Here is a 20,355-nt window from a genome sequence, read left to right on the forward strand (position 1 = left end):
TTGGTCAAAGCAAGTCAAAACCAGCCTTCAAGGAGTGAGGAAATAGAATCCAGGTGTTGAGAGCAGGAGCTGCATGCAGCCCATTGGGACAGAAGGAATGGGCAGCAACCATCTTTGCAGACAATCTACCACGGTCACCTTATTTATGTATCTTTGTATTTTTCTTTTTTTTTTTTTTAAAGATTTTATTTATTTATTCATGAAAGACACACAGAGAGAGGCAGAGACATAGGCAGAGGGAGAAGCAAGCTCCATGCAGGGAGCCTAACGTGGGACTTGATCCCAGGACCCTGGGATCACAGCCTAGGCCGAAGGCAGATGCTCAACTGCTGAGCCACTCAGGTGTCCCTTTATTTATGTATTTATAAATAACTGGTACCCATTCTGTTTATAAAGTTGTTACAAATCAAAGGAGAAGTTTATCTACCATAGCTTAGTACTAGTATTGGGATAGTTTGTAGTAGTTGGGATTAAAGATGTCAAGGTATTTTCCCAATAAAATATACTTAAGGCGGGGTTTGAATGTCACTGTAGTTTTTCAGCACTTATAATTTCAAGTGAGATGGTCTTGCTTGGTTAAAAACAGTAAAGCTTAAGCTAAAGTCGCCTAGTCCTTAAGACCTAGGAGGATCTTTAGTTCATTACCTCTGTGTGTGTCTTCTCCCTGGTGGTCACATAGGAGGAGTACAGGGACACATGAATACATGATCTTGTTTTCTTGTTCTCATAACATATTGCAGGCTTGGACCAACTTTCTAATCCCACTAATTGTTTTTTTAAAGAAACAACACGATTTTGATTTTGCAAATTTTATCACACCAAGTTCTCCACAATCGGGTACACCAAGATCTTACCATTGAAACCCTTCCTGGTGTTAAGCAGATGGATAATTTTGAAATATGTACGTATGGAATTAAGTTACATGATTATCCAAATATGCCAACTATTTCCATGGCATTTGGAATTATGCAATGGAAAACGTTTCTAGTGATGCCTTTTTATGTGTTAATTTAGCAAAATTTATTCTCAATTATAATTTCAAATCACCTGAACAACAAAAGAAAATTAGAAGCTGTAGCAAAACCAAGAGCTTATTTGAATTTAGCATTAAGAAAACATTTTAGGGATGTCTGGGTGGCTCATTCTGTTAAGTGTCTGCCTTTGGCTCAGGTCATGATCCCAGAGTCCCTGGATCAAGAAACACTTCTGGCTCCCTGTTCAGCAGTCTGCTTCTCCTTCTCCCTCTGCCTCTCCCATTTGTGTGCTCTCTGTCTCTCTCTCAAAAAAATAAAATAAAATAAAATAAAATCTTAAAAAAATTTTTTTTAAAGAAAGCATTTTAAATTAATTAATTGGCATAAACTGAAGATAACCCACATTTAACGAGCCAGTTCTAGTTGACATTTGCCAAAATATGACATACTGAATATGTTGTTTTTGTCCAATATCCCTTAAAAATTTAAGAAAAAAATTAAAGCAGAGGGTACAAAATAATTTACTCCCATGAAATTCAGGAAACTTTAATTAGATACCCCTTTAAGACAGGAAATTTGCTTTCATTAATTTTTTAAAAATCTGTACTTTAAATGACCTTTAAATTTTAAGACTTTTTCAAGACACAATTGTCCAATCTTCATATTAATGAACATGCCAGATATTCTAATTTCCTGCACATTTGCCAAGTATCTTCAGTTTGGAATAAGATTGATTTCTAAGCTGCCTCGCTTTAAAAACAACAACAACAAAACTTTCTCTTAAGTTGAAATGATTTTTTTAAATTTTTATTTATTTATTTAAAAGATTTTATTTATTTATTCATGAGAGACACACACACACACAGAGAGAGAGAGAGAGAGAATGCCAGAGACACAGGCAGAGGGAGAAGCAGGCTCCATGCAGGGAGCCCGACGTGGGACTCGATCCCAGGTCTCCGGGATCAGGCTCTGGGCTGAAGGCAGTGCCAAACCGCTGAGCCACCTGGGCTGCCCAAGAATTTTTAAAATATATTTTGAACATCTAGATCTTTGGAACACTTAAAATATCTTCAAGTTTAAAAATTCTTCACATTGACTTGGGGAACCCTTGGTTCTTCAATTTTCAGTATTGCTCTCTTGTTTTATTTTTCAGTATTGCATTTATTTAAAATAAATGTATTTTGGGGCACCTGGGTGGCTCAGTGGTTGAACGTCTGCCTTTGGCTCAGGTCATGATCCCGGGGTTCTGGGATGGAGTCCTGCATCAGCCTCCCCACAGGGAGCCTGCTTCTCTTTCTGCCTAGGTCTCTGCCTCTCTCTCTGTGTGTCTCTCATGAATAAATAAATAAAATCTTTAAAAAACAAATAAATAAAATATGTATTTTTTTTTTATCACATTGCCATTGAACTTGGGCCAGATGCTTTGAAAGAGTGAGTTTAGGGAGATTGGAGGAACAGGACGAAATGTCTATAAATAGCAGTTCTTTGTATAGCATCTACTGTATAATAAAGTGTTGTGTAACTCTGCCATGCAACGTAAATAATGATAGTAATTTGCATTTTCTTATTACTATTCGTCCTTGAATTGAATCTGCAGTCTTTTGCCAATATTAAGGTCTATTTCTTACTTCACTACATCCCCCCCCGGGGTCCCTGCTATGATGAGAGAGGGGAGAGAAACAGTCCCCTTGTTTTGCAACACAGACTGTACAACAGGTACACACCAACTGCTTTTTGCCTCGTGATTCTGTTGCATAGACCCAAAGGCAGTGTGGTCTATGGCTGGACCTACTAGACAGAGCCAGGATAATGTAACTACACTTCCATCCACTGCTTATGAACACCTTTTCCTCTTTTTTTTTTTTTTAATTTTTTTTATTTATTCATGATAGGCACACAGTGAGAGAGAGAGAGGCAGAGACACAGGCAGAGGGAGAAGCAGGCTCCATGCACCCGGAGCCCGACGTGGGACTCAATACCGGATCTCCAGGATCGCGCCCTGGGCCAAAGGCAGGCGCCAAACCGCTGCGCCACCCAGGGATCCCCCTTTTCCTCTTTTTTAATCAAGATGGCCCTAGAGATTCTAGCCCAGGGCAATTATGCTGGACTCAAACTGGAAGGAATCAGGAAGACTCTAGAAGAAATATTTTTAAAATTTCATCAGCCCAGAGGGCCTATTATTAGTATGACTGAGAAATTAGCTGGACTTACTTTCTACTGCAGACTCATCACAAAAAAACTCAGGTTTTTTGTTTTGTTTTCTTTTCTTTTCCCCAAGCAATTAAGCCTCTGAATCCTGGAGCATTGGGTTTGCCCAGCTCAGGGGAGCTTAGGTGCCTTGAAACTTTGGGACTTGGAGTTGAATTATCAAAATGCTAGGCGCTTAGCAGAGGAGAGGTGGGAGTGTACTGGAGAGACCAGTGGCCCTACTCTCTGAAGAATCTCACCCTAAAGATGCAGAACAGCGGTGAGGAGCAAGATGGTGGGAGAGAGATACATTATGTGGTATCTGGGGCTTCTCGGCTGAAATCTGCACACCAGCTGCTTGGAGACCTTGTTAAAATGCAATTCTGATTCAGGAGTCCTGGATTGGGTCCAGAGATTCTGCATTTCTAACAGGCTCCCAAGGAGTGCTTATACTATTGGTTCTGGAACCTCACTTTGAGTTAGTAAGCAGGCGAGGAGGAGAAGGTGGAAGAATTTCAGAGGAGGGGCACAGGGAAGTCTAAACCTCTAACTTTAGGACAAAGAGCGTCTATTCCAACAGACTACAGGAAAAACTGAAGACTAAAAGCCCTTCCTCAAATGTTCCGGCCCATTTCCCCACAACCTCTCAGCCTTCTTGGATGATGCCAGGCAAGGGAAGGGACCCAACTCCCACAGAATGAATTTCCAAACTCCCTTGGCTTGAGGAAGAGACAGTGGAGGACTTGGAGCCACATATTTAATTTAGAAAAATTTAAAAATGTGAATTTTTTTGAGCCCCTGGAGAAAATTGATATGAATCACACTCTCAGTCTCAAACTTAAAGCATATCAGATTCAGGAATTAAAAAAATAACCATTTCTTAGTTATTCGATAACACACATTAGGGGATGATGAATGGATTTCCCTAAACTCTGACATGGGGCATTTTGAGGCTTCTGACAAGAGAAAGTCACTGAAGGGGAAACATGTCCCCAAGGATTTATGTCCCTTATCAGTCTTTGATTTTGCTGTGGTCACCAAAGAAGATGGCCCTTCCTCTACACAAACTCTTCAAATTGCCCTTTGGGATTTTTTTTTTCCTTCTTCAAGTCCTTGTTCTTCATTTAAACATGATTTCACCAGTATAAACATGCTCAGGAGAAAGACCCACTTTGATTTTCTTCTGCCAGCATCTTCCAAAGATAGCCTCGCATCCCTTTCTCTCATAAGAACAAATCTTAAAAATAAACTAAGGCAGTAAGTGCTGTGTCTAAAGCCAAGTTTGTTCCAAAGCTGAGAGTAATAAAATCCAGGGCTCCCTTTCCCTAATTCAATTTAAGAGCAAATGTCTTTCGTTGGTAATTTTGTTTGTAACTTCTGATCCTGCCATCTCTAGGACCTGCTGTTTTATTAAAGCATTTCCAAATCTGGTTCTGATTACATAAGAAAAGTTTGTGCCTATGCTCATGAATGTCACAATTCGCATGGAGATACCAGCTTGATTTACCCTTAATTCCCCCAGATTCTTGCCCAGATTCTTACCCTTAATCTAGGCAGAGGGTAAGAAGGGATAATTCCATCTTTTGCCTGGTCATCTGTACTTGAGAAAGAAAAAGTCACAAAGTGATCCAACATTTGTTCCTGACCAGATTTTTTTTTTAATTAGTTGTCAATATTTAACATACAGTAGGGGCAGCCCTGGTGGTGCAGCGGTTTAGTGCTGCCTGCAGCCTGGGGTGTGATCCTGGAGACCCCGGATTGAGCCCCACGTCGGTCTCCCTGCTTCTCCCTCTGCCTGTGTCTCTGCCTCTCTCTCTCTCTCTCTCTCCCTGTGTCTCTCATGAATAAATAAATAAAATCTTTTAAAAAAATACAGTAATTTCACAGAAAAAAATCTAAATTTATGATTTGCCTTTAAAAATCCTAAATTCTGAAAAAAATAAAATAAAATAAAAAATCCTAAATTCTGGCAACATTTGGCAGCCATCCCTCATAGCTGGATACTGGCAAAGTGGATGTTTGTGATCCTTTGTCGCCAGCATCTGACCCCTCTCCTATATTCAAGAATGTCCTCAGTTCACAAGTCTTGGTGGGAGGCAGACATTAGTCCTTGCCATTCAAGCTCTGTATCAGGGACTTGCTAGCATGCAGCCCCAGCCTGGACAAGCAGGCATATCTTCCCAGACTCGAAATGGGGTGCTAGTTTCAGTTAGCATCCAGGGAAGGAATGGGTGAATTCTTTCCGACAGTGGAAATGGTGAAAGCAACATCCAGTTTCCAGGGGCAGCGAGGGGGCAGGGGCCTCTGAAGGTCGGAAGCAGCTACACTTTCCTTACTGGTTGGTTCCGTGGTGTAATTTGGACTATGGTTTCAGTTCCTTGGCCTGTCTTTGTCCCATTTTCCAAGTCGGGGTCTCCAGCCTTCTGATGGATAGTGAGCCAGCCAATATTTTGTTATAGCATTCCTTTTCTGCTTAAATCTTCCACCCATCCCTCTTGGTTTAGATACTAACTCCCAGGCTGCTTAGACACAGGTGAGCTTGTAATTTTGGTCTCTTACCTCTTTCTCTTTAAAGTGACAAAATCTTTCTCCTGGGAGAAAGGCGAGACCACTCAGAACAAGCATCCACAAAGTTCGTAAGAATAAGTTTCCCAGAGGGCCCGCCCCCTCCTCCCCTTCCATCTCATTGGGCAGAACTGGGTCACATGCTCACCTTTATGCAAATCAGGGGACTAGGATTGCTGTGATTGGCTCAGGATGGGCCCTAGTTCGACTTGGGTTGACTCTCATCACCTGGGAAGCTTTTTTAAACTGCCAAGGCTTGGTCCCACTCCCAGAGGCCAAGTTTAATGGGTCAGACTGGATCTCAGGTATTGGAATTTTGTAAAATCCTCAGGTGCTCTTAATGTCATCTCTCAGTCTAGGCCAGCCTCCTACCCACGCCCATTTTACAAATGCCAATACTGAGGTCCAAAGACGTATTAAGTAACTTGCCCAAAGGACTATACCTCCGATTAATTCAATTAATAACAGAAACAAACAAAACCATACACACACACATTAAATGGACACCTCTGTTTTTCCAGAGTATGCATGTGAGCACCCATTCTCATTCTTAGAAAGTGAAGTGATGGGGACCTCAAGGACTGAGAAACAGTAGATCTCAAGGACTGAGAAACAGTAGAGGGGAGGGCAGTGGTTCTCAAACTTGAGTGCATCAGAATCCCCTGGAGGGCCTGTTACAGCACAGATGGCTGGGCCCACCCCCAGAGTTTCAGATTCAGTGGGTTTGGGGTGAGGAGAAGAATAATTAACATTTCTAACAAGTTCCCAGGGGATACACCTGCTGCTGCTAGGCCAGGGACCACACTAGCTTAGTGGCTATCAGTCTGGGCTATAGGATCACACAAAAGATCCGGTTGTACCCCTTACATCAAGTCACAAAACCTACTAAATTTTTGGGCAAGTGACCTAACATGTCTATGAAATGGGATTAATGACAGTGGCTTAGGCTTATCTTGACAACTGAGTGAGTACAATAAATGTAAAGCAAAGCACTTAGAATAGTGTCTGGCCCATCATAACTGCCTAATGAATATTAGCTATTATCATTCATTCATTCATTTATTCATGGAACAATTATTAACTAAGTGTTTCCTTTGAGCCAGGCACTGTTCCAGGCACCAGGTGTACAGAGGTGAATAAGTCAAAGCCTTGCCTCCCAGTGAGCTTACAATCCATTGGGGAGGCACACAATACAGGACTTTGTAAATATAAAATATGTCACACAGAAGAATTCTACATCCCAAGCTGACTGAACAAGCAGGTGCACACACAGAGTTTTATAAGAACTTTGTTCAGTCTCACTCATATCTTCCAGCTCAAGGAGGTAGTGGTATGTTTCTTTCTATTGCAAAGACCCCTTAGCAGAATGGCTATCTATATGTCAATTATATTTGTATTTATGTAGGCTTTAAAATATTTTTACATTATATATGATATATGATTTAGTTTTATACATTACATCAATAACATAATTCATATTATATTTTGTATTTTAAAATATTTTATATTTTTATATTCATATATATTCATTTTATATTCACATATATATTCATCTTTTTTATATCCTAGGAATTGGCTGACATGATGTGGGAGGCCCAGAAGTCCCAAGACCTGCTGTCTGCAAACTGAAGACTCAGGAGAGCCAAGCGGTGTCATTCAGTCTGAACCCAAAGGCCTGAGAATCAAGAGTGCTGATGCCTGAGGGCAACAGAAGATGGATATCCCAGCTCAAAAAGAGCAAATTCACCCTTGCTCTGCCTTTCCATTCTATTCAGGCCCTCAGTGGATTTTGATTCCCCCAGAACTGGTGAGATAATCTTTACTCAGGCCACCGATTCAAATGCCAAATTCTTTCAGAAACACCCTCAGAGACACAGCCTCCAAATATTCTACCAGCTTCCTGGGCGTCCAGAGTCCAGTCACGTCAACACATAAAACCGACCCTGGTGGGCATCGTCACACCAGCCAATTCTTGAGTAGGCTTTTGCTTGAGAGGAAACATTTGAAACACAAATAGGGTGGGTGGAAAGTGCTAGAAGGGAAGAAGAGAGTAAAGTGGCCATGTACCAGATGCCACACATGTGTTACTTGATTCTCGAGACACCTTTGGAGTAGAGGTTATTAGACTAGAAGAGAGGCAAGCTGCCCAAAGCTAAGCAGCAAAGTGGCACACTAAGGGCCTCAACAACCAGAGTTAGAGTTAGCCACAGTCATACTACAAACCACATCTGACCGCCCCCCCCACCTTCTTCTGAGTCTATAGGCAGGGGCTAGTGTGAAGCATAGTCACCATCATGTATTTGCCCAACTGTCCCTCTACTCTGTTCCTGGGGCAGGTGCCAGTGATGTAATAAGATGCAAGGAGCGGCTACTTAAAAAAAATTTTTTTTTAATTTAAGGGAGAAGGAAAAGCAGACTCCCTGATGAGCAGGTAAATGACGCAGGGCTCAATTATCAGGACCTGAGGTGAAAGCAGATGGTGCTTAACTGGCTGAGCCACCCAGGTGGCCTAGGAGTAGCTACTTCTGGCATCTGTACACTCCTGACTCAGGCCAGCCTCATGTCTTCTCCCTTCTCTTCCTCATGTCCTTCTCAACATGTTAAAAAAATAACAACAAACAACTTTATTATGGATAAAGCATGTGATCTGTAATATGTAATACATATTGCTGGGAAATACAGATCAGCAAAATAGAAGAAAATAAAAGTGCTCCATAATCACCTCATTGCAGAAAAAATTTCAATACTGGTTCTCCTATCTTCAGATCACAGGGTCCCTGTCCTCCATGTTTGGTAACTAGCACTTTCCAGTCACACACATTAACCTAACTGGAAGTTTATTTTTTGTTTTTCACTGGGGTTGCTTCCGGAACTTGGTTCTCTAGATTTTGTTGGGCGAGGGGCATGGATTTGGGAGGTAAATTGGAGTTGTGTGTGTTTGGAGTTGTTCATCAATTCGAAGTACTCACCTCCCAGCTTTGGGGCCAAAAGGTTTTTTGGAGTCTTTTTTCCTAGGGAATCGCGGTTGTTTTATCCTCGGGTTTGTCTGTCTTTTGTTTTTTAGGGCTGGACGCTCTCTGTTCCTCTGAACGGTGAGGGTTTGAACTTTGCTGGTAGCTGGCATTGGCTCTGGCCGTGACACTTAGTTTGTAAAGACGACTGGCGGCTGCAGGGGGTGGCTTCGCCTCTCTAGCTTCCCGGGTTCCCGGGGCCCGGGAAGCTCCGTCGCCCGCGCGGGAGGGCAGCGGGGGCTGGAAGGGCGGACCCGGAGGGAGGCGTGCGGCCGGCGCCTCCCGGTAACCTGGTAACCGACCCCTTGGCAACAGAGAGGGGGCGGGACCCAGGGAGGAAGTCGGAAGCAGGAGGCTACATCTCGCGAGAGTTGCTTTTGCGCGCGAACTCTGAGAGCCAGGGTCCCGGCCGGGGTCGGCTCGCGGCCGGTAGCTGTGCGGGTCCGCGGGGGCCGCGACGACGCGGGCAGGCCCGGACGCCTCTCTCACCGCGCCATGGAGACCTCAGCGCAGCAGGAGCAGCAGCCCGCGGCGGCCAAGATCAGAAACCTGCCCTGGTAGGAGGAGGCCCGGCAGCCGCGGGAAAGGGGACCGGTGACCTCGCCCGACCGCCCCCGACCTGCGGCCGGCCGGAGCCCCAGAATTTCGCCTTGACACCCCCAGCGCCCTCCGTTCTTTTAGGCCTTTTCCAGGTCTTCCCGCTGCCCCACCCCCACCGCCCCCATTCCTGGTATTCGCTGGGTGACAGCGTAGAGGTTTCAGTCCCTCCTCTTCTGACTTTGCATCGGCCTCGGGCCAAAGTAGTCTCTCCACTCTTGCCGGAATCCTCAGGCAATGTTGCTCAAATTCTCAACGGAAAGGACAACGGTCCTAATAATGCTCCCCAGTCGAGTTGTATTTAAATGGCTTCCTGTTAGATTAGCGGGGACCCTGTTAGATGCTTGATCTTGACAAACACCCTAGGAGGTAGGTCGTTATTCCCGTTGGAAAACAAAAAGGTTAAATGACTTACCTGAGGTCCAGAGCAGGAAAATAGGTTGGGATTTGCATCCAGGTGAAATCAGAGCTTGCCCTCTTGAGCATCCTACTTCCACGGCTGCATCTGGATGGTGTTTTAGAAACTGATGGGATTCAGCTTGAGTTCTTCTGAAAGCTCCAAGTTGGTCGGTCTTGTCTCTTGAGTTCAGTTTGCTTTTCTCATGGAAAGAACACATAACATCCAATTTACAGTTGTAAACATTGTAAAGTGTGTAATTCAATGACTTTAAGTACATTGAGAATGTTGTGCTACCAGGTCACTGTCTAGTTCCAAAATTTTTCATTTTACCCCAATGGAAACTTCACACCTATTGGCAGTTATTCGCCATCTCCCCCCTCACCCCCAGACTCCACTTGCTGAAACCGTTAATCTGCTTTCTGCCTCTGGAGTGACTACCGTGGATATTTACATGGATAGAATCAGTATGTGGCCTTTTGTGACTGGGCTGCTTTCACAGCATCATGTTTTCTGGGTCCACCTGTACTGTTGCAGGTGTCATGGCTTCATTGCTTTTTATGGGTGAATAATATTCCATTGTATGGATAGACCACCATTTATTTATCCATTCATCTTTTGATGTATAGTTGGGTACGAGTTCAATTTTTTTTAACAAAGATTTTATTTACTTGAGAACGTGAGTGTGGGGGAGGAGCAGAGGGCGAGTGAAAAGCAGACTCCCTGCTGAGCAAGGAGCCTGATGCAGAGTGGGATCCTAGGACCCTGAGATCAGGACCTGAGCTGAAGGCAGATGGTTAACCGACTGAGACACCCAGGAGTCCCAATGAGTTCAGTTTTTAATTTATTTTGAAATAATAGGTGCCCATCCAGGTTGAGATTATTTATAGGCAGACAGCTGGGAAAGTGAAATTAGAGCAGCACTATTGGCATTTTGGGCTAGACGCTTGGTGGAGGCGGGCATGGTGACTGTCCTGTGCATTGTAGGGTTTAGTGACATCCCTGGTGCCTATCCACTGGAGGCCTGTAGCACCTCCACCCAATTGTGACAGCTGAAAATGTCTCCAGATATCACTGAGTGTTTCCTGGAGGACAGAATTACCTCTGGTTGAGAACCAATGGTCTGTATTCAAACTTAGAGGATTTTGTTTCTCTTCCTCTTTTCATTAGGGTAGGAAAGAATTCTTTTGCACATAACAGTGTGTTCTTGCATTGGTATATATTGTAATCCCTGCTAAATTGTCTTTCAGGGTTGAAAAATACCGGCCACAGACGCTGAATGATCTGATTTCTCATCAGGACATTTTGAGTACCAGTAAGCATCCATGTGTCAGTTGCTGTCATTCTAGTTGGAAGACTTGTATAAATTTCTTGGTTATGTCTCTGCTGAGTAATAACCTCGAAGTATCTGACTGAGCTGTATGGAATGTTGCTCTGTGAGCTAGGTCCTTCGGATTTTTCTTTCCTGCATCTGTCTCTGATTTGAACATGGGATTGAAGTGCATTCAGGCCAACCCCAAGGGCCCAAGGTAAATCAGGTAACTCTTGAAACTGATGGGCTCTCTCATTCTTCCTCAGTTCAAAAATTTATCAGTGAAGACCGTTTGCCCCACCTGCTCCTCTATGGTCCTCCAGGGACAGGAAAGACTTCCACCATCCTGGCCTGTGCAAAACAGCTATACAAAGATAAGGAATTTGGCTCCATGGTCTTGGAGGTAAACAGGAGGATTATTCTTACTCAGCAAAGAACTCGAGTCTCTTACTTTTAGTACTCTTCGATTTACTTTACAAGTTAAGTTGCTGTACTGGAGGTGGGGGAAAGGAACAGACCTAGAATATTTCCAGTCACTTTTTATCTAGAATAGACATTTTGGTCTTGGTTGGCATCAGCTAGAGGGCAGTTGTAGGGCTAGGTATTTTTCTTTGCCTTTGCCAACTCATACTCAAGCACTCAGTGGTCACTCAGTGAGTGGTTGCTAAGTAGCTTGCTGTCTCCCATGTGCCTGTCCAGATTTCTCCTCCACGTGGCTCCACCCTGTTCTTGCGCTGGAAGGCTGTGCTGTATTGACTGCAGGCTGCCTTGTTCTTTGGCTCCTGGTTAGGTTTGGCCAATAGTGGCCCTGACTGGAGTCAGGGGAAGAGGAAGGATGCCTCGTCCTGTCTTGGGGGTCACCACCGGCTGACAGCATCCCCGCCTGCAGGGCAAATCACATAGCCTTCTCTAGGTGCCCACACCGCTCCCCCACTCACCTAAGACCTGGGGTCGGTAATGGGCCCTAGTCGTTGCAGAGGTATCGCAAAGCCCTTGCGGTTTCCCCACACCCCACCAACACCTTTTAAAATACTGCTTCATGTAATTCTCTTCAAATCACTGAATTTGAGTATGCCATCTGTTTGCCACTGAGATTTGACTGATACACTTAGATTTACAAAATTCTAAATATCATCTATTGCCGGGGGAAAAAAATGTTTAACTTCTTTTTTTTTTAGAGATCTTAGAACCTGGCTGCCACCAGTATTCTTACCTCAATGTATTAAAGACTTGGTAACTTCTGGATCACTCTGGGTGGGTTGTGGTAGCTAAAATTAGCATGATTCTGCTCATGCCAGAGGTGCTCTTCACTGTGACCGGGCCAATTAATTATTCCTCCAGAGTATGTCATTGATTGTCTTTGAAAGGGGAAGGAAACACATTCATCTGCCTTTCAGAATGTAATGTAACGATCTAGTGAGTTATGAGTTTTAAATACAATTGTGATCGTGGTTTTTTAATAGGTGTTTATCTCTTGGCTGTTAGACTGAGAGACCTAGACCTAGCCTGCCTAGTGGGACTGATGAAGAGATGAATTAATTCATAGGTAGCACACCGGCATATTTCTAATTTACTCCGACTTCTCTCTCCCACATTTAGCTGAACGCTTCAGACGACCGAGGAATAGATATTGTTCGGGGACCAATCCTGAGCTTCGCTAGCACAAGGACAATATTTAAGTAAGAATTATTGGCATAATTTCTCTCCCTGGAGATTTTGATCAGTGGGATGACAGAGTTTAGTTTTTTCAATCCTCCCCTTTGCCAGTCTGTAAAGGTTAAAAATGACTTTGTAAAAAGTAGGCATCAGAAAGAAAGTACAAGGACAGGAGTAGGAAAGAATGCAAGTATCAAAATATTATGTAAGTCTATATATATGTATCAGCACATTCTTTGGGAAGCATTAACTTCATTTTTTTAGTTAACTGAAGACTGATAACATCCTGAGACCGGATGAGGTGGTTTGAATTTAAACCAAAATGAATTGACATCAGGATGGATAACCGGGATGATGGTAAACAAAGGAAAAGATGAAAAGACAGGCATGAGTGAAGGGTGAAGGTGATAGAAAAAAGCAAGGCCCCCGAGTAGCAGGATACCTTGCGTGCGCAGAACAAAGGTGCATTTGCCAGAGGAAACGATGCAGCAAACATGCCGAAGTCAGACCTTAGTTCCTTTAAGAGCGGAGAGTAATGGGCGTGTCCCGTGTGAGCACAGATGTCTGCTTCGCTCGGAGGTCAAGGAGGAAGGGACTGTCCCAGCAGGGCCTCGCGGCACTAATGTAGGTTGGGCCTGGAAGTTGAGATGAGGTCGAAGAGATATGCAGATGGTACCATTTGTTTTCCTAGGAAAGGCTTCAAACTAGTGATCCTGGATGAAGCTGACGCCATGACTCAAGACGCCCAGAATGCCTTGAGGAGAGGTAAGAAGAGCTCCCAGATGTAGTGTGTTGGCTCCTGAGTGCATTCGAAAGAGAATTAGGAACTTTGGATGTGAGGTAACAGCATGGATGGTTGACAGTTTTCATTTATCTTCCGGCCCAGAGAAATCGGTTGACCTTTTGCTGTCAATCTAGACCAAATCTCTAATGTTGGGGTTTCCCTCTTTCAGCAGCTTAAAGATAAGGGCCTCACCTGATGGGACTTTTAAGTCTGACCAGACACTGGTGTCCCATCCTCCTCTTCCACGGGGTTCAATTTGGGGCTGGGAATTTGTATTCTTAGGTGAGGGAGAGGATGGGGTAGGGAAAGCCCGTGGTTCCTAAGCGGCTGCTGGGTAGACCCTTCTGCTCTTGGTACCCGGAGACACACAGTAGCCGGGAGAATAATCCAGGAAATGGGGCAGCACTCAGAGCTGACATGGCGCCTCTGTTTGCCGAGGGAGTATCATGTGAGTTGTCTGTCTTCAGGGACCTGGTGCAGGGGATTTCTGTGAAAGGACATCGGTCACCTCTCGCATTAAGATTCAGAGGTGATGAGCTAGGAGAGCGGGGTGATCTGTCGGAGTTCTGGCGAGACGAGTGGAGTGCAGGCCGGGTTTAAGAGCGGGGGAGGACAGTTAGAGCATCTTCTGATCTTAAAAGCTTTGGCAGCCTTTCTTCAGCATTTGTTCTGCAGAAGGACTGTCTGGGCAGATCCCCGAGCAAGAGCGCGCCCGGTGTTCCCTCAGCTTTCTGAATTCGAGTTCTCCCTACGCCCAGCGCTCTGGGGCTTCCGAGGCTCCGAGACCGAGTCCCCTGGGAAGGCCGCGGACGGCCACCCCCTCCGCCGCTTCATCAACCTGCCGAGCGGGATTCTAGGCCAAAGGACAGGGGCCCCGCGTTTCGTAGCCTGATGCAACGGCGCAGCTCGAACGCCAGAGTCCAGAATCGGGGCGCGTTGCAAGGAACCGCTCCTAAGATGGCGGCGGGCGGCGCGGACGCAGCTCCGCGAGGAGCCGGCCGCTGTGCCTTCCGGGCGCCCCGCGCCGCCCTCAGCGCCCGTTTCCTCTCCCCTGCCAGTGATCGAGAAGTTCACCGAGAACACCCGGTTCTGCCTCATCTGTAACTATCTGTCAAAGATCATCCCGGCCTTGCAGTCCCGGTGTACGAGGTTCCGATTCGGCCCCCTGACCCCCGAGCTCATGGTTCCCCGCCTGGAGCACGTCGTAGGAGAGGAGAAGTACGTGTGAGGAGAAGCCGTGGGGAGAAGCAAGCGCGGCCGGGCCGGAGCGGAAGGCGCTGCGTGCTGCGTGCGGTGGGCGGGGAGGGGGACCCCGGGAGGCCGCCGGGTCGGTGGGCAGCCCCCTCGCCGCCGCCGCCGCCCTCTGGCATCTCCTGGGCAGCCTTCATAAGGGCCCTGGGCTCCTCTCCTGATCCATCCTCCCCCTGGAAGCTGTCCCGATTTCCTCCTACTCTTCTTTTGTCACTGGAGACTGCAGGCTGCCAGCGCCCCTTCTGCCGACGCCTCCAGCCTTTTCGGGCCAGAAGGGAAGGTGCTGAGACGTTACCTTCTGTGTACTCAGCTGCCTCGCCAGTGGCGCCCGAGCTGCCGCTTTCTGAAAGGGGGCGCTCTGGCTCCGTGACCGGGGCCTCGCCGGGCCGGGCCTCGCAGAACAGCATGCAAAGCCGCTTGCTCACCTGGTCCTCAGTGCCTGGTCCTGGGTGAGGGCCTTTCCCAACCTGCAGTGGCCATGACTGCCAGCGTGCAGCCCACAGCCCTAAAAGCCAAAGTGAATTCTGGATCCGGCCCCGGCGGTAGATCCGGAGAGTCCTGTGAACTCCATCCGTCCCCTCTCGTTTGTTACTGGAAGCCTTCGTTGTTCTGGGGGGCATCTCGTTCCCTGGGTGAGTGCTGGTGCTCTCGGGGCCTCTGAATTCCTCCTGCCTCTTTCAGAGTGGACCTAAGTGAGGACGGGATGAAAGCGCTCGTGACCCTTTCCAGCGGAGATATGCGGAGGGCTCTGAACATTTTGCAGGTACAGTACTACTCGTAGCAGATCTCAAGCTGCTGCTTTGGAAGAGTTCTAGGTAGGCAGCAGCACAGCCAACCTACAAATTCAGAAATCTAGAGAGCGGTAAGTTCTCAATTTCATCATGTACCAACAATCCCCCCCCCCACCTTTGGGTTTTAAATAATTGAAAGAATAACGTGCTGCCAGTGAGGGAAAGCTAGGGCAGGACTCTGGCTGGCACACAGCAGCGGCATCTTCTCATGCTTCCAGCTGAGGCCAAGTCTTACCAGGTAAACTGTGCAGCGTTCGAGCTGACCTGTGCCCAGTCACTTTACTGCGCATGTGCAGTGCTGCTCAGCTTCCTCCTGATCCGCCTGCACCGTGGTGGCTGCCGTGACAGCCACGATACTCCCTCTTTGCACAGAGCACCAATATGGCCTTCGGGAAGGTGACAGAGGAAACGGTCTACACCTGTACCGGGCACCCCCTCAAGTCAGACATTGCTAACATTCTGGACTGGATGTTGAATCAAGACTTCACCACAGCCTACAGGAGTATCCTTCCTTGTGTCCTGCTGACAGTAGGTGCTGTATCTCAGGCCCAAGTGTGACCTGGGAGCCCAGGGTGCAGCCAGTGCCTGCACCCTGCTGGCCAAACACGGCTGCTCCAGAGGCTGGTCGGCTTGCTGTGGATGAACGGTGTCTGTGGGTGAAGTGGGTCCTGTCTTTAATGCCCTGAAGTTCTTCCTGAAGGAGTGTGACATAGGTCTGTCTTGAAGCCACCTTCCTCACAGAGGAGAGCAGCAGTCAGATCTTGGGGTGGCAGGTGTTACTCTTGTTTTGCTGTGAAATTAAAAGCCAGGGGCAGTGATAGGAAGCCTTCAGGGGAATGGGTGGGCTCTGTTCTCTACTAGGCAGAGACACAGTTCTGCCAGAAAGCCCTTGTGGAAAATGGGAAACATGGAAAAGGTAACAAGTGGAGTCCACTTCATGCAACTTCAGATTGAGAGAAACCACTCTGTTGGTTGGGGCTAAAAGCCCTCCTTCCCACTCACCGGAATCTGGGTTCAGAATTCCATGTTGTGTGTTTGTTCTGGAACCTGTGCCCTCTGCCTTAACTGTTCCTCTAGATATAATGGAGTTGAAAACGCTGAAGGGCTTGGCGCTCCATGATATCCTGACAGAGATACACTTGTTTGTGCACAGAGGTAACTCTCTTTCTTCCCTAGTTGAGATGGGAGAGGAGGCGAGTGGAGTTAAGGGTGGGAGGGAGGGAACATGAGGCTTCGCTTTTGAAGCAAAGAGATGAGAATGAAGTATAAACCCTGGCCCTGCAGTCAATTTTCTTTAGTATTTAAAACTGTTCCGGGATCCCTGGGTGGCGCAGCGGTTTGGCGCCTGCCTTTGGCCCAGGGCGCGATCCTGGAGACCCGGGATCGAATCCCACATCGGGCTCCCGGTGCATGGAGCCTGCTTCTCCCTCTGCCTGTGTCTCTGCACCTCTCTCTCTCTCTCTGTGACTATCATAAATAAATAAAAAATTAAAAATAAATAAATAAATAAATAAATAAATAAATAAAACTGTTCCAAAACTACTCTTAACCTCTAAAGCTCCTGGGGGAAGAAGCTCCAGAGGGCTGACTTTATTTCCTCCAAGGGTTTAAATTTTACAGCAGTAAATAGTACATTTCATTCACATTTCTAAAGGTATTTTCCCTCAAAAGGAGAGAAAGAGAAGGAACTATCTTCAATGTAAACCAGAGCAGTCTTAACTAAACCATCTTAAGTTGCACACTTGGCCGTATCTACCATACAGAGAACTGGTTCTCCACCTTGGCAGCACATAGTAGTCATCCCAGACCAAGTCACTTGGCCTTTTGGGGGGAACCAAGCAAGCATCAGGATTTCCTCAGGCTCTCCGGGTGGTCTGTTCCGAGGCCTCTTCCATCAGGCTCTTTCCTCCGCCACAGCCAACTGCCGACAGGTCCATGGCTTGTTCTGCCAGTGCCTCCGTGGGCCTCCCCAGGGCCAAGCAGCAGGTTGATCGCTGCCCAAGAACATGGTCGGCTCAAGCCCAGCTCTGCACTTTGATTGTGGAAAATGAATACTTACAGATCGATGGATTTGTTTTTAAAACCTACCCTGCTGCTAAAGCAGCGTGGTTGACTCTTCCCTGTGCTCTTGTGATTGCTTTGGAACCTGTTCACCAAATAGGTAAAAACTGAAAACTCCTGCAGCGATCACTTCCTTAGAGGTATGGCACCTAGTGACCTCAGGCCTCTAGACAAGTTTTTTTTTTTTTTTAATTTTTTTAAAATTTATTTATGATAGTCACAGAGAGAGAGAGAAGCAGGCTTCATGCACCGGGAGCCCGACGTGGGATTCAATCCCAGGTCTCCAGGATCGCGCCCTGGGCCAAAGGCAGGCGCCAAACCGCTGTGCCACCCAGGGATCCCCCTCTAGACAAGTTTAGTGTCTCCTGCTGTTTAAGTTCATAATTGTGTGTTTGGTTTTGTTTTAGTAGTAGGGGATGGCAGACCCTTGTTCACTCAGTTTTGTTTTTCCCTAGTTGACTTTCCATCTTCGGTTCGAGTACATTTACTGACCAAAATGGCAGACATAGAGTGAGTAAACCCCAATTTTGATTCTTTTCCCTTTTTTACCCTGTTGTGTTTTTTGTTTTTTTTTTTTTTTTCTGCCTGGTTGGTTCCAACTTGCTTGTCTACATCAATCCCCTGTGGTACAATCTAGTTTTTGGTGGGATCACTGAAAGAAACAGGAACGGTAGGATTTGCTTAAAGAACATGAATAAATACAAGGACAGGTTCAGCTCAGTTACATATTGTAGATAAAGGCCTCTCCTTACACCTCAAAGGCTTAGAGTCCACGTTGGTTCTAGAAGAGCCACTTGTGGGAGGCCCGCAGCTGTTACAACATCTCGGTTATTCAGGGACAACCAGCCATCCAGCTGTTATGAAAGCATTTTGGCATAGCAAACCATACTGGGGGGAGAGTAAACATAAATTCTGTTTTCCACTTTGCCTGGTTCCATAAATGCAGGTATTTGCCCCAGTGAAGCTGGCAGCTAGTATTTAGGTGGAGAGGAGCACTGGGTTTGAAACAGACACCAACAGAGAATCAACTCTAATTTGCTGTCATTGGCCTTCACATGCACACATTAGGTCACCACTTCTATGTAATGAGTGTCATGATTTTGCCTCCACTGACTAGGCACTTGAAAGGTGGCAAGATGGGGATGCCTGGGTGGCTCAGTGGTTGAGTATCTGCCTTCAGCTCAAGGGCGTGATCCCAGGATCCTGGGATCGAGTCCCATATCAGGCTTCCTGAAGGGAGCCTGCTCCTCCCTCTATCTATCTGTGTCTCTCATGAATTAATTTAAAAATATATAAGTTTTTAAAACTTATAAAAAAGAGGAACAATTTCTCTGAATGCATTTTGTGAGTGAAGTAAATCCTGATCATGTAAATTCTGTGTATGTCTATAGAGCCAGCATGAAGTTTAGTTCAGAACACTGTCATTGATAACTATCAATTTTTAATTTCCCCTTACCATTTTTTAAAAGATTTTATTTATTCATGAGAGAGAGAGAGAGAGAGAGAGAGAGAGAGAGAGGCAGAAACACAGGCAGAGAGAGAAGCAGGCTCCATCCTAGGTCACGCCCTGGGCTGAAGGCTGTGCTAAACTGCTTGAGCCACCCAGGCTGCCCTCCCCTTACCAGTTTGAATCGAATGTATAAATGAGAAGAAAACGTTAGGGCACATACTGAAGATGACTGTCTGGGATGAAGCTTTATTACCTGCTTTTCTCTAGCAAACTGTTCCACCTTCAAACTCTATCATTCTGTTGTCAAAAGGTAGCTGTCCATAATATTCCATATTCTTACCTTTCGTTTGCTTTCTCTTAGGTACAGACTTTCTGTTGGCACCAATGAGAAGATTCAGCTGAGCTCTCTCATTGCCGCTTTCCAGGTCACCAGGGACCTGATTGTTACAGAGGCCTAGAGGCTGAAGCCCGTTCACTGCGGTTCGCAGGCCCCGCGGTGACTGAAGAACAGGAAACTGAGTCACAGGATGATATGCTGCCCAGGCTGGATAGTGAAGCCAGTCGCCCCGAATTGTGGAAACCTCTGTCCCTGACACCGGCGGGCAAAGGTTGAAAAAGTACCGTGTCTGTGGCTATTTGGAGCAGGTACAAAACCATTGGAACAGACAGCTGTCTTACTGTGCTGCCTGTTTGTGTTTTTTACAGGGAAAAAGAAAGTGCAAAAAGTTGTGTGTGGGTTTTGTTGTTGTTGTTGTTAAGCCTTAAGGCTTTTAACCATTCAGTTGGTTGGGTGGCAGGAAATTGCCCTCCCTTATTTTGGTCTAGAACTTAAAAGGCTTCCAAACCCCCCCATGGTGCCATTGCCTCCTAACTCCAGGTAAACAAAGCATCTCCACAATTCAGGGTATAAACCTTAATCTGCGTCTAAACCTCAATCTGCGTCAGTCTGTCTGTTCTAAATAGGTATTAATAGATTTCTGGCCCAAACTATTGTACTCTTATAAATGTGCTCAGTTCTCTTACTTTAAAAACGTCTTTTAATTTCTCCAGTGCTAGCAGGTTCCTAATTGTGGTGTGGACAGTGTGTCACTGTATGGCTGTGGGGGCAAGGCTGTATAGTACTCCCTTGTTAACGTATGGAGAGCTGATGGGCTCGGGCCAGACTCTAAACCTCCAAGTGCTGAAAGGGTAGGCCCAGTGTCCAGTGTAGCAGTTTATTTTATAGCAAACAGACTGCCTTTATGATAGTGTTCTTCTCAATAAAAATAAAGAAGCTGGCATGTTGGCTGTCTTACAAGTGACTCTTTTCTTCACCAGTT

At 46.1% G+C, this 20,355-nt stretch overlaps 2 protein-coding genes and 1 long non-coding RNA gene across 24 annotated transcripts in view; 2 read left to right on the forward strand and 1 right to left on the reverse strand.

Annotated features, from left to right (window-relative positions):
• LOC144299938 (uncharacterized) overlaps positions 1-7,760 on the forward strand; it is a 33,017-nt gene extending 25,257 nt beyond the window's left edge. The window contains exon 2 of the long non-coding RNA XR_013366588.1: positions 7,296-7,760. This is a non-coding gene — a long non-coding RNA (uncharacterized LOC144299938). The remainder of the gene's footprint in view (positions 1-7,295) is intronic.
• KSR2 (kinase suppressor of ras 2) overlaps positions 1-14,778 on the reverse strand; it is a 446,664-nt gene extending 431,886 nt beyond the window's left edge. For 4 of the 20 annotated variants that reach the window (XM_077875812.1, XM_077875818.1, XM_077875811.1 and 1 more), the window contains exons 1-4: positions 10,834-14,770; positions 9,750-9,928; positions 8,696-9,647; positions 7,620-7,758 (exon numbers count right to left, since the gene is read on the reverse strand). The gene's annotated coding sequence lies outside the window, so the exon portion shown is untranslated. Of the gene's footprint in view, positions 1-7,619; positions 7,759-8,695; positions 9,648-9,749; positions 9,934-10,833 lie in introns of all 20 variants that reach the window. The other 16 variants (XR_013366586.1, XM_077875830.1, XM_077875809.1 and 13 more) reach the window with 13 other exon arrangements.
• On the forward strand, positions 9,109-20,316 carry RFC5 (replication factor C subunit 5). 3 transcript variants are annotated; one of them, XR_013366587.1, is made up of 11 exons: positions 9,109-9,294; positions 10,982-11,046; positions 11,310-11,446; positions 12,643-12,722; positions 13,391-13,464; positions 14,542-14,701; positions 15,416-15,497; positions 15,898-16,027; positions 16,603-16,680; positions 17,443-17,686; positions 18,042-18,094. XR_013366587.1 is itself a non-coding variant. In XM_077875836.1 (11 exons), the coding sequence occupies exons 1-11, from the start codon at positions 9,233-9,235 to the stop codon at positions 19,492-19,494; spliced, it is 1,020 nt and encodes a 339-aa protein (XP_077731962.1). In that variant the 5' UTR covers positions 9,112-9,232; the 3' UTR covers positions 19,495-20,316. The 3 variants fall into 3 exon arrangements, 2 of the variants coding, with proteins under 2 accessions (XP_077731961.1, XP_077731962.1); XM_077875836.1 differs by lacking the exon at positions 17,443-17,686 and adding an exon at positions 19,398-20,316 and having other exon boundaries at positions 9,112-9,294; positions 18,042-18,096; XM_077875835.1 differs by lacking the exons at positions 16,603-16,680; positions 17,443-17,686 and adding an exon at positions 19,398-20,316 and having other exon boundaries at positions 15,898-16,057; positions 18,042-18,096.
• The last annotated feature ends 39 nt before the right edge of the window (positions 20,317-20,355 follow it).

This window comes from Canis aureus, chromosome 27 (assembly GCF_053574225.1).
Source record: "Canis aureus isolate CA01 chromosome 27, VMU_Caureus_v.1.0, whole genome shotgun sequence".
Lineage (NCBI taxonomy): Eukaryota > Metazoa > Chordata > Mammalia > Carnivora > Canidae > Canis > Canis aureus.